Raw genomic sequence first — 23,879 nt, forward strand, 5'->3', positions numbered from 1 at the left:
CAGTGCTTGCCAGCTGTGCCTGTGGCACTGCCCAAATCCTGGCAGTGCAGTGTTCCAGCTGATGGCCAGCACTGTGGAATCATGGAATGTCCTGAGCTGGGAGGAATGCCCAGTGATCAGCGTGTCCAGCACCAATGGAATCCTCTGAGCACCCACCTGGAGACACCCCCTCTCAGCAGCAAATTCCACATCCACAGGGATGGGAATCTGGGAGCAGTGGCCAGTCACTGGGGGAGTCCATAAAGGTGTTTTGTGGGGCGGATGTTGGGAATTTTGAGGTGCACTGACCTGGGAATTTGTGACCCTGAGGATGCCAGAGCTCAAGAGAAGCCTCCAGTGAGAGCCAAAAAATGGAGAGAGTCCTTTCCAAAACCTGTGGCCTGCTGGGATGGCTGTACAACAAGGGTGGACCCTGACATGCTCACCCAGCAATGCACCAAGCAGGGGAATGGTTGATTTTGGAGACTCCATCACTCAAGTCTCTGGTACAGAAGAGTCTTCCCCTTAACCTCTATTCATTACAGAGCCAAAAATCATTTCTAAACATTTCTAAATTCACAAAGCTGCCCTGAAGAGGTCCCAGTCATCATCTACCAGTAGGGATGGGCTTTTTGACCTGATCAGAAAAACGATCCTTTAGATAGAAAAGATACCAAAAATGAAGTGTGACTCCCTCCATTGGCCTGAAAGAAGGCAGGTCACTGGGTGAATTTGGGATTTTAATTTTACGAATCATCTTTTGAACCATGCTCATTGTAGTGCTTGATAGAGTCTGTTTCCCTCCTGATCCCACTGATTATAGATTTTCTTCTCAGTGGCCTCTCTCATTTCTAATGTGCTGCTATTATTCAAAGTGATTAATTGAAGTCATTGGTCAAACCTGTACCTGGATGGGAGCTGTAACCATGGATGTGCCATTCTGAAGTGGTGTTCTTGATCCCTGTTTCCTGAGGCACAGGGCAGCTCCCAACATTTTCAACATTCCAGTGGTTATATTCCCACAACAGGCAATGCATTAAGAGACAAAATTAAATAGGTACAGTTGGAAGAAATGCACAAGGGTCAGAGTCCAGCTCTTGGCCCTGCACAGACACCCCAACAATCCCACCCTGTGCATCCCTGAGAGTGTTTTCCCAATGCTCCTGGAGCTCTGGCAGCCTTGGGGCTGTGCCCATTCCCTGGGGAGCCTGGGCAGTGCCCCAGCAGCCTCTGGGGGGAGAACTTTTCCCTGATATCCAACCTGAACTCCCCTGACACAGCTCCAGCCATTCCTTGGGGTCCTGTCACAGAGCACAGAGATCAGATCCTGGAGTTGCCTCTCAGGAGGAAGTTTAGTTCAGGCTGTGGGGGAGGATGAACAAAGATTATACAGAAAATATATATATATATAAATATGAAGGATGACCAACAGTGGGCTTGTCAGACCTGAGAGAATGTGCCAGCAGGAGGGATGAAGGCAGCTGCTGCTTTCCTGGGTCAACACAGTGGCATAAAATGGTTTGGGGTGGGAGGGACCTTAAAGCTCATCTCGTTCCACCCTCTGCCATGGGCAGGGACATCCTCCATGGACCAGGTTGCTCCATGCCCCATCCAACCTGGCCTGGAACACTTCCAGGGATGGATCAGGAGGGCTGGACTGAACATCTCTTCTCTTCTTCCAATAATGTACATTCCAAAGGCAATAATCTACAAACGTTAAAGGTACAGTTTTCTCCCCTCTGGTCAGTACAAATGCAATTATGATGGCTCCATCAGCAGGGCAGGAGTGACCACCTCCTGTTCCAGTTCAGTTGGGACTGATGAAGGATGTGATGGCACCAGGAGCTGATATTTGCAGTGCTGTGACAAGGATTTGAGAAATGGTGACAGGGACCTGCAGCTCGTAGGGGATGGCAGCCAGGAGTGGGCTGCTGTCCTCTTGTCCCATCCTGTGACCTGGAGGATGCAGCCTCAACTTGCACCAGAGGAGATTTAGGTTGGATATTGGGGAAAACTTCTTCACTGGAAGAGTGGTCAGGGATTGGAACAGGCTGCTGAGGGCAGTGGTGGGATTGTTGTTCCTGGAGGGATTTGAAAGGGATTTGAAAGGATTTGTGGATGTGGTTAGTGGTGTCTTTGGGAGAATGGTCAGACTCCATGATCTTGGAGGGCTTTTCCAGCCTTGGCCATCCTGTGACTCTCTGCTCAAGGTGCACACCCACTGCCCCACTCTCTGCTCGCTGGGTGACTCATTGCTTGGGTGACCAGAGCAGGGCTCCAACACCAATTAAAGCAGCAGCAATTAAGGAGCAGTGCAGGGACAGGAGGGCCAGAGAGGCAGCAGGATGCTGGAGCCATCCTCTGTCGACAAAGTGCTGAGACAACAAACTTAACCTCTCTGTCCACGGCGCGCCTATCAGCCGTGGTTATTAAATCCCACAAAAGGGAGAAGAGCACCAGTGAATAGGGTTGAAAGAAAAAGCACTTTCCCCATTTGGATTACCTCCTACAGAACAGGACCTGCCAGTGAAAGGCGGAGAGTGTAATTGCTGGCCTGAAAGAGAAGGGGAAAAAAGGAGAAAAAAAAAAAAAAAAAAAGAAAAAAAAAAAACTATAAAGGGAGAGAAAGAAAGAAGGAAGGGGGGAAAAATTGATAATGAACAATTTATCCTCTGAGCTAACAGTTAATTAATTCTGAAAATATCTGTCAGGCTAATGGAGGGGGGGTAGCTGTGCCACTGAACACAATTAGTAAAATAATAATAACAAAAAAGGGGGAAAAAAAAGAAGGAAAAAAAAGATTTTTTTAAGGTGTTGCTATCTTCTTAGAGACCAGGCCCTTGGCTTCCCAATGTCATTCTCAACACAATTTTTTTTTTTCTTCTCTCCCTTCGTCTCTTTTCAGAAATTGTTCTCATGAATGATTTATATATGTCTAGTTATCTGGAGTGATTTCTATGGACCCGGGCGCATTGCTGCATAATTGTTAATTTTAATGCCATAATAGCTTCAGATGGAGGGAGAGATTAGGCGTTTATTGCACAATTAAATGAAACATACTTGAGAATCACAAAAGGTTCCGTAATTATTTCAGACCATTAATAAAATGGGCATTAAATTATATGGGACACAAAAGGGAAAGGAAATAGATTTTCATTACAGCAATAGAAGCCGAGAGTAGTAATAGATCCTTGTTGAATTCTCTTTCTCTCTCTCTCTCTCTGAAATTAATTGTTGCCCGGCTTATTTCAAAGCAAAATAAAAGAGAAATAAAGTGTGTTAAAGAACCTCTGATGAAAGGGCTTTGTTTGATAAGGACAATAGCCAGTGATACACTCTGGGAAAAAAAAGGAAAAAAAAAAAAGGAGGGAGAAAAAAAAAAAAAAAAAAGGAAGATTTGATTTTGGCTTCCTGCCCTCAGTCCTGCAGCAGAACAGGGGCTGAGTGCGGACACACGAGCGCCTCTCCTCCCCTTCCAGCACCACGGGCTGGGCATGGCAGGGAGCAGGGGGATGTGGAGAGTCCCCCATCCCTCCCCTGGTGCTGGGCCCGGCCCTGGGCTGGGCAGCAGGGCAGGAGAGGCAGGAGCTGGCACGAGTCCCAGGGATGCTCTCGCAGAGGGGCCGCGCTCGGCTCTTCCCAGATAAGACCTCGAGCGATGGATTTGCCCTGCATGGAAGATCCAGGGACAAGGCAGCAGCAGCTGGAGGCTGCCAGGTGTTCCAGCTGCAGCACAGCCTGGAGAGTTTGTCCCCTGGGGAGTCACACTGGGGACAGCACGAGGGGCTGGGGGAGGCAGAGCTCCTGTCACACCTGAATGCCACCAAGAGCTCACCTCACACCCTGGGAAGGGCCAAGGACAGGACCCACCTGAAAAACCTGTCACAAGAGCCCTTAGAAACTCTGATCTCATGCTCCATGCTCCAACAATATTTTCTGATGACACAAAAGGGGCTATGAGCAATATCTGATTCCCCTTGGAGTGAGAGACATCCCAAAAATCCACAACTCAGAGCCTACTGGGGCAAGTTTTCAGGGATACTCAGGATTTCTGGAAGAAATAAGTGGCACCTCTTGGCAGCTACAGAAGCCCACGGGTGACTTAGGCAGTTTGGAAAATCTCCTGCTGCTTTCAGCCTCCTTTAGACATAAACATGCCCTTGATCCGAGCAGGGTTTGCAGGGACCTGGGTGAGCAGCAGCACAATTAAGAGTGAAGGAGGTCAGAAGAGGGTCACTGTAGCTAATGGCAAGCTCATCTTCCACCTCCCAGCCTCACTCACTGTCCTCAAACTCCTCTGAGAAGCCTTAGTGAAAAAATACTTCTAAAACATTGCTTTTGGTCCATCAGATGTTGTGCATGGCCAGGTCCCTCACACACCTCGTTCCAGGAGCTGCAGAGATTTCCAAGATAATCCCTTCATTAAAGAAAAATATGGAAAAATGAGGGGAAAATACAACAGAAGCACTGAAAAAATGTCTCAGCAAAGCAAAGTTTACCAAAGAAATGTAATGTCTGAGCAAAGCAGAAGCAGCTCCCACATCCCCCCAGCGAGTGTGCCAAGCAGGGAAGGTGTCATCCCCCCTGCCAAGGGACAGGACTTGCAGAGGGATCCGGAGCAAGGAGCATCCCAAGGCAGGGATAAACAAACAAGCAGCCAGGGTGTCTCTTCCCAGAGCACAGCTGCTGTTGGAAATTCAGCTCAGCTGACGCACATCAGACGCACGGCGCTATTTTTAGGCTCCTTGCAGTGTTTTGGTTTGCAGCTGCATTCCAGGCCTGCTCCCATTCCCCCAGCAGCAGGAGGAGCAGTGCCTCGATGGGCAGGGAAAGCCTGTGGATGTGTGCACTGGGAATTTGTGGCATAGGGGAAAATAGTTTTTTTAACAGCAGGTGGGAGCTCCTGCCTTCTTTGGGAGGGAGGCAGGAAGGAGGAAAGAGACTGGGGAGTTAACAGGGACCCCCCAACACCTTTGTGCAGCTGGATCTGGGTGTTTTCTGGGAAAACCAGAGCAGGCAGGATGATCCTTCTGGGCTGGGGGTCCATGGGATTCAGAGTGGAGAGCTGGGACAAGGGGACAGCATCCTGCCAACCCTCCCAGCCTGCTGTCTCAGGAGACCACCAGCACCATGCTGAGCACCTGGAGCTTTGGTGGTGGGATTAAGGCTGCAGCAGGGACACAGAGAAAAAGAGTTTGACACGGAGGGACTTAAGGAGAAATTGGGGGAAAAAAAATATTTAGAAGGGAAAAAAAAAAACAAAAAACAAAAAAAAAACGGGGAATGGTCGTCCACGGGGGGAGGAGCAAATGGGAGCCTAAACAGAAAAAAAAAAAAAAAAAAAAAAGAAAAAAAAAGAAGTTAAAGCAGTGAAGTCGCTGTAGATAAGCAGCAATGAGGAGGCCGTGGGCTGCGCCGACAGCGCCCTCTCCTGGGCACAGGCAGCGGTGCTCCGGCCCGGGGGGAGCCGGGGACCCCGGAGGGGCGATGGACACTGGGCAGGGGGCGATGGACACTGGGCAGGGGGCGATGGACACAGGGGAGGGAGGGATGGACAGTGGGCAGGGGGCGATGGACAGCGGGGAGGGGGCGATGGACACTGGGCAGGGGGCGATGGACAGCGGGCAGGGGGCGATGGACAGCGGGGAGGGGGCGATGGACACTGGGAAGGGGGCGATGGGCACTGGGCAGGGGGCGATGGACAGCGGGGAGGGGGCGATGGACACTGGGCAGGGGGCGATGGACAGCGGGGAGGGGGCGATGGACAGCGGGGAGGGGGAGATAGACACACGGGAGGGGGCGATGCATCTCGGCGGGCGAGTGACGCTCCCAAATTAGAAATGATGCTCCCAAAGCGGGTGAGAATGATGGTCCCAAAGTGGGAGTGATGCTCCCCGGGGTGAGAGTGATGCTCCCGGGGAAGGGAGTGGTGCTCCCAGGGTGGGAGTGATGCTCCCAGGGTGGGAGTGATGCTCCCTGGGATGGGAGTGATGCTCCCCGGGGTGAGAGTGATGCTCCCAGGGTGGGAGTGATGCTCCCAGGGTAAGAGTGATGCTCCCCGGGGTGGGAGTGATGCTCTCAGTGTGGGAGTGATGCTCCCAGGGTGGGAGTGATGCTCCCAGGGGTGAGAGTGATGCTCCCCGGGGTGAGAGTGATGCTCCCGGGGAAGGAAGTGATGCTCCCAGGGTGGGAGTGATGCTCCCAGGGGTGAGAGTGATGCTCCCCGGGAAGGGAGTGATGCTCCCAGGGTGGGAGTGATGCTCTCAGTGTGGGAGTGATGCTCCCCGGGTGGGAGTGATGCTCCCTGGGATGGGAGTGATGCTCCCGGGGAAGGGAGTGATGCACTCCGAGAAAGGGAGTGACGTGCCCAGGGACTGGAGTGACTTTTCCAGGCTGGAAGTGATGCTCCATGGAATAGGAGTGATGGTCTGGGGGAGGGAGTGTAACTCCCTGGCTGGTGAGTGATGATCCCAGAGTGGGACTGATATTCCCAGAGAAGGATTGATGCTCCCAGGGTGGGAGAGTTGCTCCCCAGGGAAGGGAGTGATGCCCCCAGGAAGAGCGGGCATGGGGCAGAGCCACCAGGGCTCACTCGTGGTGCAGCCCTTCAGACAAGCAGGAAGCCCTACAGTGATTTGGCACAGCACCAAACCAGCAAAAGGATACTTAGAGGTAAAAATAAAAAGCTAAAGGGAGAGTTGGTCAGGAAAAGCAGGGAGAGGGGAGAAAGTCTTAGGGACATGAAAGAAGGTTAGCATTAGAGGAAAACAAGTAAGAAGATAAAATAGAACATGAACAATCCAGAGTATTAAAGAATGTCTAGAAAAGACAAGGAAAACAGCCAAGTGCAGCAGGAGATCAGCCATGGCACCCAGCTGGAAATCAGCAAGGAGGGGATTTGAGACACAGGGTGAGTTGATTTTAACATGAGGGAACTCCTGCTTTTTCCAGGCCAGGTCGTGGAGGGCTGACTCAGAACACAGGGCAGGGTCCTGCCTGCTCCCCAAGGACACTCCCCACGGAAAGGGAAGAGGAGCAATGGCTTGTCCTCTGCTCCGGGGACAGCAGTGCCCTGTCATCATCTCCTGCTGCACAGGGAGCTCCCGATTTGTGCTGCCTTGGACTCATCCACGTGTGCTGCTGTCACACGAGGGCTCAGAGGTGCTAACACCTATTAGAGGTGTTAGAGGAACAGCTGTGAGCCAGGCCTCCACTGTGTGAAACATTCGGGAAACGTTGCTGTTCTGTTTTTATGAGGCAATGAGGAAGGAAACGAAATCCAGAACCTCGGAACAGAAGAGACAGCTAATCCCAGCAGCCACCTTGATGTCAGATCTAAAGGCAAGGCTCAGAGTGGAGCTGGAGGAGGCTCAGGACCGGCAGCATCTGGAGCAAGAGGAGTAGGGAAGGAGCAGCTCTGAGAACGCTCCAGAGCAGGAGATCCTTGGAGAAGTCACCAGAGGCATCACAGCACGTGCAAAATCCTTCGAATGTAGCCGTAATGCACAACCTGAGTCTGCCTAACACGAGTTTGAGGGGTCTGCACCAGCGGAGTTTGGGTCCCTTGGGCGAGCGGGGAGGATGCAGGAAGGCAATTGAAATCTCATTTTGCCTTCAATTCAGGCAGATTGACGGGGATTTATCCCCCTGCAGACACAAACAGGCAATATAGCCATGGGATATCATCCCACGGGGCACAGCGGGGTCCCACCCCGGAGCTTTCTCATGGGAAAACTCGATCGGTGAGAGCAGCGGTGAGGCTGGCGGTGGTGCCGAGTGCCCTGCAGCTCCAGCTCCGTCTCCGAGGGCTGTGTGTCCGCCAAGGCCGGCGCAGATAACGCGCTTAGCGCGGCGGGGCCGGGGGAGCGGCAGCGGCGAGTGCAGCGGTGCGTCCTGCGCTCCCCCGGCCCTCCGCGCTAATCGCCCCCGATTAGCGCCGGGAAAGCCGCGATTTGGCAGCTCCACCTGCCCCGGAGGGAAGCCCAGCAGTCGTGGAAAACTCAGGAATTCCTGGATTTGTTTGCGAGGCCAAGGAAAATGTCTAGTTCTCTGCCCGCTATGCTCCCCTTCTCCGTCGCTGCGACGGTGACAAAGCTGTCGCCTTGTCCTGGTGGCCACGGACCTGTCTGTGGTGGTCTCTGCCCTCCACGCACTCCAGGTTTGGATAGACTCAGGGTTGTGTGACAGCGGGAGCGATCCATTCACTCCCTTTCATTAGCAGAGCCTAAAGAACACCCTAATTATCAGAGCCCCCTGATTATCATCATCCTCATCCCGAGCTCCAAAGTGACCTCCGTAATGCTCGGCAAAAACCTGTTTTAGCTAATCCAAACCAGGCAGCCAGCACCGGGGGCTTTGGAGAGTGTGTTCGCCGTGCAGAAATAGGGGAAATGGTGTAAAAAAAAAAAAATTATAATAATTAAATAAATCGTGAACCTCTTGTTTGCAGGGGGCTGCGGTTTTGTTTCTGGAGTCAGCTATGCTTGAACACAAAGGTCAACAGTGGGAAGAAAACCAGAAACAACCAAAAAACAAAAGGAAACCGGTGAAGCCGGTGAGGCTGGATTAGAGTTTCCTAGCTGGGGGTCAGAGAGGGGAGAGCTTTTAGCAGTGATTTGCACTCTCCGAATGAAAGCTTTAGGATTTCGCTCACTTCAAAGAAAGGATGCCCAGCCCAGCCCAGCCCCGGCGGGCAGGCAGGAGCGGGGAGAGCCCTGCTCGTGTGGAACAGGAGGGAGATGGGGGTCACAGCCCCTCTCCTCCCGCTGGGGACCCACCGGGAGGTTTCAAAGCACGGCGCAAGGATGGAGCTGCCCGGCTCCCACTGGGGAACAGCGGCTGAGCAGACACATCCTCAGGCAGAGCTTCCCAGACTCGCTCCCTGCTCTCCAGAGGGCTCCCTGCAGGGTTTGGGGGCTGTGTCCGGGGTTCAGGGAGGAGCTGCGGCGCCTGAGACTGTGTGGCACAGCTCGGCCATGGGCAGCCCCAGCCCTGGGATGGGGGGATTGCAAGAAGGTGAGGTTGTGATGGGATTCCCCATCCCTGGAAGTGTTCAAGGCCGGCTGGGACAGGGCTTGGAGCAACCTGAGCAAGCAGAAAGTCCCTGCCCATGGAATGGGGTAGGAACCAGATGAGCTTTCAGGTCCCTTCCTACCCAAACCATTCCCCTATTCCGTGATTCCCTGATATCTGCACCCGCTCTTCAGGCCCTCACACAGCTGAGTCTCCACCCTGTGCACATCCCTCAGGTTTATTCTTGCAGACTTTTGAACCCTGCTCATCTGTCAGCACATCCTGAGACGTTTCTGGCACCTCACACGGATCCTCCCCTGGAGGCTCAGGAGTTGCTGTGCTCATTCCTCGTCCCAGGCAGTTTGGATTGGCAGCTCCAGTCTCCTTTCACTCCAGTGGCACTGAGCTATTTGGAGCAGCCAGGACCTGCCCGTGCCATCCACGCCTTTCCCAGACACCAGTGGAAATGGGAGTGTTTTACAAAGGTGGTTTGTGCCACCAGCCCCACGCTGGGATGGGGAAATTGCTGCCTTGTCACACCAGGACATTAGACATGACCTTCTGCAGGCCCCCATTTGAGCTGTGATGCTAAAATGTTGTGGCTCCAGTGTTTTAGGGCTTTTATTTCCCCAAAAAGCACCTTAAAGCAGATAAATGCTGTCTTCCCCATGATATCCCCTGATTTCACCCTAATTTGGGTTTGCAGCAGTTTCCTCTTCCTTTCCTCTCACTTTTTTTTTTTTTTTTTTTTTTTTTTTTTTTTTTATTATTATTTATTTATTGTAGATTTCAAGATGTGAAATATTGGTAAAGCCATTTTTAAAAAACAGAATATTTCCTGCAGAGAAGGGAAACAGAAAATACATTTGCATCCTTGAAAAACTCCTGTATTAGAATAAAAAACTCTTCCACGGGAATAGGACTCGAAACACAAATATTTTGCAACTGCAACAGAAAAATGGAAGAGGGCAGGATTTTTGCAATCCATTTTCATAGATTCGTGGGATGTTTTGGGTTGGAAGGGTCTTAAGACCACCTGGAGCAGATGACATTTTTGCAGTCTTTTTTTGCTGCCAGGCAGGAGCAGTTGTCACCTGGGGATGTGCCAGGGGGCTGCATCCCCACCCCACTTTATCCCTGAGTGTCCTGGGATCCTGCTGAGGATGGGGAGCTCAGCCCTGTGACCCCGGCAGCACCTGACAGGTGACAACCACAGCATGACTCAGAGTCAGTCCTTGGGCAGCAATTAAATACGCGGCCAGCGCTGATTAATTGGAAAAGAATCCTTCTCCGCGAAGGGAAGAAAACACCGCGCTCCCCGCACGTGTCGGGGCAGCGATGGGACCAGCAGGAGCCTTGGCACAGCCCAGCTGCCTTCCCTCGGGACTCTGCACACCTCCACCCCGGAGGGGAACCGAGCTCTGCTGCTCCCAAAGCCAGAAGAAGCCGCCCAGGAAGGAAGATCCTCTTCTCCTGTTCTTTGGAGTTAGTTTTGGGGACGTGTCACCCAGAGCAGCGCACAAAGTGCAATCTTCACTTTGTGTCAGTGAATTTCTGCTCGAGGAGAAATTGTCGGGGAAAACTCCGGTGTTAACATGGGAATAACAGCAAAAAAAGGACTAAACTACTTATTCCCCCTGCTTTGATTCATTTTGGAGGCTCTCTCCTCCTGTGTCTCTGACTGACGGCAGCTTGAGATGCTGAAGTCGGTTAATTGTTATGGATCCCTGGGGCGTTATTCCAAGCCATGTGAAAGCACCGAAGGGAGCAATAATCACCTGTGATTCTGGTGAGAGCGTTAATCCTATAAAATCGGGGAAATTCTTCCGATTGGGGAGCACGTGGGATGGGTCTGCTCGTCTGCAGCGAGCCTTCCCCATGCCGAGGGGTCAGATGGAGTCCTTCGGGCTGAGGTGGGGCTCGTCCCTTGGGAACTGCTCCGCTGGGATTTAGGGACGCCAGAGGCTGGAGAAAAGGGTGATAGCGGCAGAGTCACACGGCTGCTGGTGTCACTGCAGCCCGAAGGGAGGCACTGAGCTGACTGATGCTAAGTTCTCTTGATCCTGGTAAAACTGGCCCACTGGCAGCTCCTCTTGTCTAAAAACTCGATGTCTCCTCCTGGGCAGGAGCCACGGAGACCGAACTGCCAAACTAAGCCCAGCACCGGCTGGGAGGGGAGAGGATGGCACGGTCTGGGCAGGGTAGTGGAGAGTCCTCCACCTCTCTGGGTGGGCCTGAGGGATCTCCCGGTCACCACAAACCCCTGGATCACGGCAGGGGCGGAGCAGCAGAGGGAAATGAAGATGTTTCTTTCGGGTTTATGCCCCGGGCGGTGTTTGGCTGGACGGAGCAGCCCGGTCTGTGCCATCAAGCAGCGCTTCCCAGGGGAGGGAGGGGATCAGGGGAGTTATCTGCGTGCCCCAGGGAGTGGGAAAAGTCAGTGCTGCGCACAAAGCGCTCATTCTTCCTCCTTGCCCTGCCAATGAGCAGCTGCTGATTAAATCCCTTTTCAGAGGGAAGAGTTACAAGGCTCCTTACAGCTTTCCCCGGCAGAGACCTCTCTGCTCTCCCTGTGTTTGCATTCTCACATCGGCCTCTGCCCACTGAATAAAGCGGTAATTGGATGTGTTTAAACAGCGCTGCTCACTATTGTTTGCCCAGTAATCAGACACGTCTCCCTTTCGCTGGAACCTGAGCGCCACGTGCCGCAGAGGAAGGGCGGCCGCAGCTCCTCCTCCTCCTCCTCTCCTCCCACCTGCATCCCCTCACCTCTCCAGGCTGCCCGAGCCCCGGCTGCGAATTGTGTTCCGGCCAGAACAAGTTTTCCCTCCATCCGTAGCCAGCGGAACGCTGGAACCACATCAGGGCGCATCGTTGTGTGTGTTGGGGTGGGAATTGCCTGTGGAGCAAAGCGCTGGAGCAGAGGGAACGGGATTGATCCTCTGCTGCCCACGGGCACAGCCTGGGGCTGGGGCTGGAACGGGGGGAGCGCACAGCTCTTCGTGCATCTCCCCAGGAAAGTTCTGGCTGGGGGCTGAGCCCTGGAGATGCGCGGGCAGCACTGGCTGGGCACATGAAAGCTCAGCTGTGGGATACCCACACCCCTGCGGGTCAGAGCGGGATTGGCGAGGGCCACCAGCCCCACAGGGGTCACGGTCGGTGCTGGAGCAGCCCCATTTGCAGGAGCAGCAGGGGATTCCTGCCTGCCAGAGCAGGTTTGCGCTCAGCATCTCTGCGGCCCTTCCTCTTGCTCCCATTGCTCGTTAAAAGGGAAGGGGGGAAAGCACCAATCGGTCTCGGAAGCAGGGCCTGAATCACACTGAGATGAAGATCAAGGGCAGTAATGAGCCTTTGCCCACAGCCCATTGGCCACCCGCCTTTGCCTGCTCCTTATCGTGACTAATAGACACACTTGCAGAAATCAGAATCTATTTCCAAGTGATTCATGAGCAGGTCGGAAAAGGAGGGGGGAACGACAACAGACTAAATACACCTGGTAATTTATTTGCTATGAATAATTTGAACAGCCCCGAGTGACGGAGATACCTCAGTTATTTATCCTGGGGGAGAAATTCGCAGGTGCTGCAGACTGGGTGTGCGTTAAGGTTTGCCTCCCCCGCCCCAGCGCAAACCTCTACGGCCGTGTTTGGAACGAGATACAAGACAAGCTTCATCCAAGCCTTTCATTAATTGCCCTTCCCGGAATCTCCTGCCGGCGAAATTGCTCCCCGCAGAATCCCTGGCTGCAGGGTTGGGAAAGGGTTACTGAGCGCGCCTTCCCGTTTGGGCTGGGTGGGTGGAAATCATCTGCAAACCTCGTAAAGCACGAGCAGCTGCTGGAGGGAGATGGGCGCCCTGTAAATCAGCGGCAGGGATACAGAGAGGAGCGGCAGCAGCGCTCCGGAGGTGTCCCCGACCCCATCCCCATCCCTGTCCCCATCCCCATCCCGGTCCCCGCAGGACTCCGGAGGAGGAGCCCAGCCTGTGCCCTGCAGCGTTTGCCCTCACGTTGGCAGTTTTGGGCCAAGCTTGTCGGAGTTGTTCCTTGAGTCATTTTCGGAGGCCGGCGCTGCCGTGCCGGAGTCGCTAACGCGAGTATCTCACGTTTGGTGTCGTCGTATTGTAACTGTGGGGTTTTGTCTTCTGCCACCGCCGGCCTGGAATGCATTTCATTATTTTTGGTGTTAAAATTCAGAGAGGTTTTTTTACTCCCCCCCATCGAATATCTTTGTATTTGTTTCCAGAAACAAATGATTAGCATTAGTATTCATTAGTATTCGTGTTAACAATTGATAAAGGGCCCACTACTGTAGTATCTGTGCACAGCACACAAAATTCAATTAAAAATATAATAATTTCCTCAAGCCATGATCACACAATCTGTACCATCCCCCAAAGTTAGTTCCTGAGACTTCCCCCAAAGTTTCCTGTGGAGGGAGGGATCTGTTTTCCAGGGAAGAAGGGCCCTGAGTCAGGGATGCTGCAGTGGAATGAGCACGACCAGGCTGGGGAGGGCAGGAGAGGGCACGTCCAGCACAAACCAGGAATTCCTTTGGAAGCTCCAAGCTGGGGCAGCTCTGCTTCCAGCCCTCGTGTCAGTCCTGCAGCAGGGCTGGTGGATCTCAGCCAGGCTGAAACCCCACCAAAGGGGATCTCCAAATGGCTGGAAGGATTTGGGACTACTTCATCCTAATGTTTGCTGCCTCCATCCCTCTGGGTGACTCATTTTTGGGAGTCTGGCATGATGTTTGCCTCTCTCTTGGCTCTCCAGACTTGTTTCCCAGCGTTGCTGGGCAGGAGGTCACTCCTGTGCCCGTGGAGGGGGCTGGGGATCACTGCATGGCTGGAGACCACATTCCTCTGAGGAATGGCTTCTGCAGGCCTGGAGAGGACACTGGGGGCTCTTCCCCTCAGTGATGGGGACCCTTTGCTGACTCCCCAGCAGACCATGGTCTCTGCCAGGGCATTTCACTCCCAGCTGACAGCTCAGAGCAAGCACAGCCTCTGCACCAAGGCTACGTGCAGCACAGGACACCTTCCCTGCTCGGGGTGCTCTGTTCTGCTGAGCCTCTGAGGGCAGTTCCCAGGCTGGGGATGAGCCAGGGAGGAGCTTTGCTCCAAGATGCCACCACAAACATCTGGCAAGAAACAAAAGGCATCTCAGAGGCATCTGGGCTCCTGTAAAGCAGCGTTTGGATGGGAGCCGTTGCCTTTTCAAGACTGCTTGGGTGGCTACGTGCCCTGTGGTTTTCCCAGAGCTGCCTCACTCAGTGAGGTCAGTGGCAGGGCTGAGTTTTCACTCAACAGCAGCGCTGAGTGGCTGCTCAGACCTGGTTTCACTGGTTCAACCCAAAGCTGTGCCTGCCACACAGGCTTGGTTCTGCCAACAGCATCAGAACGTTGGATGTGCTCTGCACAGACTGTGCAGGGTACCAGGCTTGAGGCAGGAGAGCATCTGTCACTCCTGCTTGTCTCTTTCTGGAGTAGAGGACTGCATGGAGCATTTCTTGCTTGCTGGAGAATCTCTCTTGCTGGAGCATCTCTTACAACTGTGGTGCTTCTCCAGCAATCCAGGACATGCTTCAATCCTAGCAGCACAGGGGGTTTTCCAGGTTGTTTTGGACCACATGACAAATGGATTCTTCAGGCAGGCAGGCATTGGTGGTCTTGGCAATTCCTAGGATTCCCACTTTCCTAGGAATGTGTCATGGGGAGGATATGATCTTCATTGCTTAAAATAACCCTCAATCCACCCCTGGAACTTCAGCCTGAGAGCACTGAGGATCACAGGGAGCAATCCCACTGCAGAGCTCCATCCCATACAGGGAGGATGGCTGGATCACAGGGAGCAATCCCACTGCAGAGCTCCATCCCATACAGGGAGGATGGCTGGATCACAGGGAGCAATCCCACTGCAGAGCTCCATCCCATACAGGGAGGATGGCTGGATCACAGGGAGCAATCCCATTGCAGAGCTCCATCCCATGCAGGGAGGATGGCTGGATCACAGGGAGCAATCCCACTGCAGAGCTCCATCCCATACAGGGAGGATGGCTGGATCACAGGGAGCAATCCCACTGCAGAGCTCCATCCCATTGAGGGAAGGATGGCTGGATCACAGCAATGAAGCCATCAGCCTTCCCAGGATTGGGAGTGGGGGACTGCAGGAGATAAGCTGTTCAGCCTTGGCACTTTTCTTGAAAGTTGTTGCTTCTATTTCAGAGCTCATGTGCCTGCAAACCTGTCTGAGATTTTTTCTGGCTGTATCAGTTGGTCTAATAAAAGATACTGCCTCTCCTTACAAGCCTGCTCTGCACTCCTGAGCTCAGGTCCTTTATCCTTCCCTTCATGCTGCTGACAATGACTGAGGCTCCCTGGCCATACAATATCTGGGAAGTCAATGCCATGTCAAGCCCTTGGGTTTACATCCATGGCCACAATGAATGCACTTATTTACTGCAGAGACTCAGCAGGTCTGCCTCCTGCTGCTGCTGCAGGGAAAGAAAATCCAGGGGGACCCTTCCCTGGGCAGGTGGGCTGGTGCACCCATGGGGTTCTGCAGCATGGGAGGGGAATCCCAGTGAGTTTCCACCAGGCATTTCTCACCCTGGGAAGGATGAGCAGCTCTTCAGCCACTCATTGTTTAACTGCTGAAGTTGCTAAGGGAGGGCCTTAGACAGGCACAGGGGCAGCACTGCCTCAGGAGTCTCCGGCAGGATGCTGAATTTGATGCTCTGGCAAGGCTGGCATAATTCGAGGCATATTTTTTCTGTCTGACATTGCACTCATCAGAACCTTTACCCCAGTGAAGAGCTCTGGACCTGCCCACAGAGGTTTCACAGCACTGGTGGCTTCCCAGGGTGACTGCCACACCACAGGATTGTCACCTGCAGGGAGCCTGAGCCAGGAGAAAAATCCCCACCAATATCCACCACTTTCCTCATTAACAGAGAGCCACAAATATAAATGGTGCTGCAAAAGAGCAATGAACAGATCACCTGTGAGGAATGAGAGCCAAATGCACAGAGCACTGTGCTAAAGGAAAGGGTGGGATGGGGTCAGGTTGTGTCACACACATAATATGTGCAGAACAAAAAAGTTTGGAAAGGGTTGTAAACTTCTGTCCTAATCCAGGGGGAATCTTTAGTTTTGAAGCAAGTTTTTCTCCAGCTCTCTCCCACGGAAAGTGGTGCCTTCCCAGGGAGCATCTCTTGCTGGCCAGCCTGAGCAAGAGCTCGTGGGATGAAGAATCTGCCACATCCATCACTGCTCCCCTCTTCTGTCAGGGATGTACAGGGCAGGGACCTGCTCCATTAAATCTCTCCATGCAGGAGGCTGGATCTCTGTAACTGTTCATAGCTGGAGTTGAATAAATGCCATTTTCAGGGTTGGGAGGATGAAATTGAGCAAGAAACACTGTAAAAATGCAAAAAGAATAACCCAAGTTAAGTATCCAGTGTGTTCTGCACAGTATCTGTGAACACATCAGTGCTGCTGCCTGGATGAGCTGCTCTGTGCATATATTTTCCATATATCTCTCCTAGAAAATATTATTTGATGGCATGTGATTAAAAGGGTCTTTTTTAATATGTGGCACACGCATAACGAAATGTATGTGTGCACTTGCATGTAAAATAACCAGATATGAGGGAAAAGCTGGAATATAATCATCCCTGGCAGTGTCTGGTGGGATTCTGTGCACTGAGCTAATTCTGACTATTTGGAAAAAGCAGTTCTGGTGGAATCTCACCAGGTCCCACAGAACAACAAGCAGGACCTGCATCCTCAACGCCTCTGAAAAGCCCCAGAAACCTGGAAGTCTTTCCAAAACGTGCTTCCTTCAATTAAAAAAAAAAATCAATTAGAAATCCCCTCACTTTCCCAGTGCCTGAAGCATTAAAAAAATAAAGTTATTTAAAGATCCATTATTTCCTAAATAAAGTTTGGATCGAGGGTATTTTCAAATTCTAGGTGCTCTTCACCTCTCACTTTTGGCATTGCAAGCCCGACCGTGATTGCTGCGAGGAGGAGGAGGAGGCTGAAGGCAGAAATACAGCTCTATTTATGCTGATACTGGATCTCGGGCTACATGATCTCATCTAATTTAAAGTTACTCCAAATGAACTATCTCCAAGAATATAATTTTAATGTTTCCCTATCAGGCCATTCTGATCTCTCTGCATTACCATGATATCATTCAGGAATAATAATCGCACCATTAGTTTTGGTGTCTAAACAAGCTGGTGAGGAGAAATGCGTTTCAGTCACCGCCCTGCAAATTGCTGCCCTCCCCAAAAAAAACCCCAAAACCCCAAAAGGGCTACGAAGTTTATAAAATCCAGCCCCGGGGGCTGTACAACTGCAACAGATGCTCTTCCAGGACAAAGGATTTAAGGGGAAAATGGAAGTATTTAAGTATTTAGGGGTGGAAGCGTTGGAATCTCGAAGGAAATATTTTCTGTGCTGGTTTTTCTTTTTTTAGTTCTTTTAATTTTTTTTTTTTTTTTTTTTTTAACGGGGGCATTTATGGGATGTAAATGAACAAACCGGAGCCCGAAATGCCCCGAGCTGATGGAGCGTGTGTGCTGCAGCACGGCGAGGCAGCAGCCAATGAAAGCCGGGCTGCCGATTTTTTATCATTAATATTGCGAAGCTACATTAACTGATTGGAAAGACTTTTCGGGAGCAGGCAGAGCCTGCGAGCCATCGCTCCCTCCCGAACGATTTGCTACCCGGATTTTTGAGAACGGCGCCCGGCTCCTCTCGTTTAATCTCGCCGAGGGACGGCGAGAGATACAATTTTCCCTCCTCCTTCGAAGAATTTGTAAAGAAACAATAAAAGCGAAGGGAGTTTTGTATTTTAACCGTCGGAGGGAAAGTACACGGTGCTGAGGAGAGGGGCAGCGGCTCCAGGCGCTTTCCCCCGCGGATGCTGAGCGCGGGCTCAATATTGAGCTGGGGCTGCCCATAGCGCTGTTCCCACGGAAAAAGTGGGGTAAAAAAGAACTTTCCACGCGTGTCACCCTACCAAGCCCGCGGGTGCCTGTCGGGGCGAGCAGCGCTCGGGCACCCAGCCCCGACCCGTGGCGAGCATCCCGCCGGGCCACCGGGACCACGCGTGGCACGGAGGTCCCCAAGAACGGGCCACGCCGCAGGCGACCTGGGGGGACAGCTGCGGGAAGGGGCCGCCTGCACCCACCTTTTTTTGGTTTGCGGGTCCCACATCAGAGGCTGCTGGGGGTGAGGAGGACCTCGGGGGATCCCGCCCTGGGATGGGGGCAAATTTCCCCGAGGAAGATGCGGAGCCGTGGGAGGATCCCGCCCGCCGCCCCCGCTCTGGGCAAAGGGGGCCTGGCGCGGGCTGGGAAATTCGCGGCGCATTTCTGGGCGCAACGAAAAAAGCCTCTGGGACGGAGCCGGCGGCAGCAGAGCCAAAGCCTCGGGCGCTGCCGGCCCCGTCCAGGCGAGCGGACTCCACATCCTTGGCCCCTTTCTTCTTCCTCCTCATCTTCCTCCTCCTCCTCCTCCCCGGCTCGGCACGCACAGGGCTCTGCCGGGAAATGAAAGTCATTTATTGCGAAGAAGGAGGAAAAAAGGGCGAAGGCGGTTTATTCAGTTGTTATTATTATTAATATTATTTGGAGGAGCGGGGTAGAGCCGAGAGGCCCCCAGGAGAGGCGGCCCGGCACGGAGCGGCCCGCGGCCCGGCGCCCCTCGGGCAAGAGGAGAAGTTTGGGGCGGAGAGGAGCGGGGGGGACCCCGGAGGGGCCGGGCCGGCCGCCCCCCGCCCGTGCCAGGAGCCCCCCCCGACATCTCGTTTGTCTCCCCGGTCAGTGGCGGACGCGGGCAGGCGGGGGTAGGGGGCGGCCCGGGGGGGCCTTTTCAGAGCAGGTTTGTTAACCAAAGCAGGTGCTAAAAACCAATAAGCCCGGAACAAACGCGGTCCCCCCCGGGAGCCGGGACAATTGTTTCCATTTAATAAATATTTTCCCCACGGGCGTTTCGCGGGAGGCAGGCAATTATTCAAAGCAAGCCGGGACGCGGGCCGGCTCCCGGGGTTAAGCGGGGCTGCGGAGCGGGGAAGGCGGGGGCTGGGGAAGCGGGAGAGCGGCCGGGAGCAGCGCGGGGAAGGCGGGGGCAGCGCTGGGCGCACGGCGGAGCGCAGCGCTCGCAGCCCCGACGGCGGCGGAGCCCGGAGGGCGCCGGGACCGGCCCCGCTCCGCGCACTCCAGGGATCGGGGAGGATGAGGAAGATGAGGAAGATGGGGACGACCCCCTTCTCCGTTCCCCACAGCTGCTAGTAGCGCAGCAACTCACAAAAGCCATCCTTTTAATCCGCGCGTTGGAAGGTGGGGGGCGTCCTCCTGTCCCCTCCTTCCTTCCTCCTCCTCCCTCCGCTGTCCCCTCCCCTCCTCTTCCTCTCGCCCTTCCTCTCTCCCTCTCTTTTTAAGCGGGCCCCCTCCGCGCTGATTGGGCGCCCGGCCGCGCTGTGACCGCCCTGCCGCTATGTCAGCCTGCCCGCCGCAGCCCCGCGCCTTTGAACTGCCCCGCAGCGCCCCGCGTCCCCTCCGCCGGCCCGGTGCAGCGCCCGGCGGCTCCGCGCCCGCCTAGTGCCCGCCGGGCCCCGCGGGCTCCGCTCCGCGCCGCTCCGCGCTGCTGCGCGCCCCGCCCCGCCTCGGCTCCCGCCGGGGACGGCCTTGGCGGAGGACCTGTGATGATCAGCTGAGCCCGCTCCTGCCGCTCCTCCGGCTCCTCCGGCCTTCTGCCGCCCTTCCTCCTCCTCCTCCTCCTCCTCCTCGTCCTGCCGCCGCCGTCCGGCGCCCCGAGCCGCCGCGCCCCGCAGAGCCGCCCGTGCGCTCGCCCGGCCGAAGCATGTCCAAGCCCAGCGACCACATCAAGCGCCCCATGAACGCCTTCATGGTGTGGTCCCGCGGCCAACGGCGCAAGATGGCCCAGGAGAACCCCAAAATGCACAACTCGGAGATTAGCAAGCGGCTGGGCGCGGAGTGGAAGTTGCTCTCCGAGGCGGAGAAGCGCCCGTACATCGACGAGGCCAAGCGGCTGCGGGCGCAGCACATGAAGGAGCATCCCGACTACAAGTACCGACCCCGGCGCAAGCCCAAGAACCTGCTGAAAAAGGACAGGTATGTCTTCCCTTTGCCTTACCTCGGGGAAACAGATCCCTTAAAGGCCGCCGGGCTTCCCGTGGGGGCCACTGACTCGCTGCTGAGCTCCCCGGAGAAGGCCAGGGCTTTCCTGCCTCCCACCTCAGCACCTTACTCCTTACTTGACCCCAGCCAGTTCAGCTCCAGCGCCATTCAGAAGATGACTGAGGTTCCTCACACCTTAGCCACCAGCACCCTGCCCTACGCCTCCACCTTGGGATACCAGAACGGGGCGTTCGGCAGCTTGAGCTGCCCCAGCCAACACACCCACACTCACCCCTCGCCAACTAACCCGGGCTATGTCGTGCCATGTAACTGTACCGCTTGGTCGGCTTCCAGTTTGCAACCTCCAGTTGCCTACATATTATTCCCAGGCATGACCAAGACTGGGATAGACCCCTATTCTTCAGCACACGCGACTGCCATGTAACACCCACCCACCCACACCCCCACAGGCGTGTGCGTGTGCGCGTGTGTCCCCCAAACCCGGCCGGCAGCTGGAACTGGGATTCCTCCGTGTGTGCATGTACATAAAAGCTGCAGGAGCAAAAGGCCGCCCGAACCAGGACTCTGCCGCCCGCCGCCGGGCCGGGACAGACGCGGACGCTGCCTCGGAGATGCTCTCGCCTAAAGCTCGCCACGAGAGCTGGCCCCAGGCTCGGGGGGATCTGCAATCGCGGGGGCAGATAGGAGCCCGGCACTTGTAAGAGTTGTAAATGTGTTTAAAAACAGAAAAGAAAAGCGAACCTTGAACTGCCCTTTCGGGACAAAGCGGGGAGAAAAAGACAAAAAAAAAGAAAAAAAAAAAAAAAAAAGAGAGAGAGGCGGTTTCGATTTTTTATTTATTCTCTTAATGTCTATGAGTTCTCCAGGGTCTCATGTCACTTGGACTTGACTTTGGGAAGTCCCGGTCTTACTCTGATTTTATTTTTTTTTTCCTCGTTGTTTTCCTTTTGCACATTGAAAAATGAGATCAGCTGTGTTATATATATATAAATATATATATATTTTGCCACCACGTACTACTAGGTAAAATTGCTTTTCATGTCAGAAAAAAAGGCTCTTCAAAGTTAAAAAAAAAAACAAAAAAAGAAAAAAAAAAGACGGGGAGAAACATTTATATTTAAAACATATGATAGTGTTTGCTTAATTTAAAACAGATAGTCCTTAAATTTGTGTGATCCAGTGAGACTAGATCTAAGTTTACTTTAGACAGAGCGTCAGGTATGAAGTCAGGCAGTAGAATTGTAAAAAAATTAATACTACTACTACTACTACTAACGAAAAACCGAATAAAAACCGATGGCAATTTAAATATGTTTTCACAATGTCTTGGGCAAGAAGAAACAGAAACTAAGATGTATCCGGCAGGATTTTACCTCGTTAAACCTTTTCATTTGTTGAACAAAGACGTTTTGAATAAAGACAATCTGTCATCAAACGAGGCAAGTGCGTGGCGTGAGAGCTGCGTCCCACACCGGGGGCCGGGAGCGACCCCCGCCCGCAGCCCCCGGCTCTGCCCGGGCTCTCTGGAGCCGGACCGGCTCGGGCTCCGCTCGGAGCCCGTCGGGGAAACGCGGCTGAAGGAGGAGAAAAACTTGGGAAAAGCCGGGCTGGAGCGGGGCGAAGCCGGGAGGATGCGGGAGCTGCTCCCCCCGCCCCGCCCCGTCCCGTCGGGGAACCGGCTTTTCCCAAGTTGCCTCCGCGGCGCTGAAGTTTTGGCGGTGCGAGGAAATATCTGGAGCTGGAAGGGGGTGGTTTGGGATGAGCATCTTGTGCGGATCAGCGAGCGGAGTTTGGGGGTTTTTAGGGAGTCGGGGGGCAGAGACAAGGGGAAGGAGGAAGAGGCAGAGGATCCGTCTGGAGGAGCTGAATAGCCGGAGCGCTGCGTGTTTGGATGTGCTTTGCTCATTAAGTGCTCTTTGGAGACCGATGTTGGAATTAAACGGCGTAACACAATTAACATACATGGGGCTTGAATGGGAGGGTAAGCGGGGGAAGAATAGATAGATAAATAAATGAGAGATCAGGCGAAGGTAAACAAAAGGGGAGAGGAGAAAAGGGCTGAAAGGAGAGGTTAGAATGGCTGCTCCAGCCTTGTTTAGCATGACAAAACGGCTCTTACAAATGAGGACAATTAAAGGAGCTGGCTTGGGGAGGGCCTGGGAGCCGCGGGACGATCCGCTGGGACGCGCGGGCTGGATGCGGCCGGCGTGGGGCGGCGCGGCGGCGGCGGGCGCTGATGTAACCCCAGCTGACAGGCGCTGTCAGCCCGGCTGATAACACCGATAGCTCAGTGTCCTCCGACATCCACCCGCATTAGCTGACAATGGCCGGGCGGGGGGAGCCCACGCCGGCCGTGGGGCAGAGCGGGGCCTCGCGCCCGTGGCCCGCTCCCACGGGCTGAGATTTGGGGACACCCGCACCCCTGAGCCCGGACACCCCCCGGGCCGCTCCGGCTGCTGCGGGGCAGAACGGGCTCGGTGGGGGCCGGGGCCTCGGGAAAACAGCGGGGCGAGGCGGTGAGCGCGGAGTGACAGGCTGGAAACTTTAGCGGGGATCTGTCCTCCCTACTTTCCTTCTTTCTTTCGCTCTCTTCTTTCTTCTTTCCCCTTTTCTTTCCCTTTTCACACATTTCCCCTCCTTTCCTTCCTTCCTTCCTTCCTTCCTTCCTTCCTTCCTTCCTTCCTTCCTTCCTTCCTTCCTTCCTTCCTTCCTTCCTTCCTTCCTTCCTTCCTTCCTTCCTTCCTTCCTTCCTTCCTTCCTTCCTTCCTTCCTTCCTTCCTTCTCTCCTTTTTACCTTATTTTCTTATCTTCATTTATTAATTCTATCTCCTTCTCTCTCCCTCTCACATTCTCCCCTTCTCTCCTTCCGTTCTCCTTTTCCCTCTCTCTTTCTCTTTTCCTGCTTCCCTCTCTCTTTACTCTCCCTCTCTTCCTGCTTCTCATTCTCTTTTCCTCGCTGCCTCGCCGTCCCCCTCCCACCCCGCTCGCCCCTCCGCAGCCCCTGCTCGCCGCGTTTCGTTCCCGTTCCCTGCGCCGTGTTATCCCTCCAACCCTCCCGCCCGGTTGCAGGTGTGTAGCTGTTTAACTCGTGGAGATAAATAAATTAAATAATGATCTTGACACTGCAATGAACCGATTACTGACTTTGATGTCAAAGGGAAACCAAAAACAGAAAGAAAGAGGGGGAGAGAGAGAGAGAGGGGTGAAAAAAAGCTATTCCCTCGAGGGGGAAATGCAGCTCCTTGTCAAACCTGTTTCCCCACAACTGTCTCCTTCTTTCAATAAAATCATTAAACAAAGGCCGCGGGGTTATGCGCACCACGCCTTGGGTGCGCGGCCGGGCGCTGTCCCGGGCTGGGCTTCGCCGCGGAGCCTCGCCCGCACCCGCGGAGCCCCGCGGAGCCGAGCGGGAGCGGAGCACGGCGGCCCGGGCCCGCGCCACTCCTGCCACTCTCCTTTTTTTCTTTTTTCTTTTCTTTTCTTTTCTTTTCTTTTCTTTTCTTTTCTTTTCTTTTCTTTTCTTTTCTTTTCTTTTCTTTTCTTTTCTTTTCTTTTCTTTTCTTTTCTCTCTTCTCTTCTCTTCTCTTCTCTTCTCTTCTCTTCTCTTCTCTTCTCTTCTCTTCTCTTCTCTTCTCTTCTCTTCTCTTCTCTTCTCTTCTCTTCTCTTCTCTTCTCTTCTCTTCTCTTCTCTTCTCTTCTCTTCTCTTCTCTTCTCTT

The 23,879-nt window shown here is 53.9% G+C and overlaps 1 protein-coding gene across 1 annotated transcript; it reads left to right on the forward strand.

The window, feature by feature from the left end:
• Window positions 1-19,863: 19,863 nt before the first annotated feature.
• SOX14 (SRY-box transcription factor 14) lies at window positions 19,864-20,586 on the forward strand. The gene has a single exon (XM_056498776.1). The coding sequence runs from the start codon at window positions 19,864-19,866 to the stop codon at window positions 20,584-20,586; it is 723 nt and encodes a 240-aa protein (XP_056354751.1).
• The last annotated feature ends 3,293 nt before the right edge of the window (window positions 20,587-23,879 follow it).

This window comes from Oenanthe melanoleuca, chromosome 9 (genome assembly GCF_029582105.1).
Source record: "Oenanthe melanoleuca isolate GR-GAL-2019-014 chromosome 9, OMel1.0, whole genome shotgun sequence".
Taxonomy (NCBI): Eukaryota; Metazoa; Chordata; class Aves; order Passeriformes; family Muscicapidae; genus Oenanthe; species Oenanthe melanoleuca.

Bases quoted from the DNA above. Each gene is read 5' to 3' on its own strand.
- SOX14 (XM_056498776.1), top strand. From the start codon at position 19,864: ATGTCCAAGCCCAGCGACCACATCAAGCGCCCCATGAACGCCTTCATG.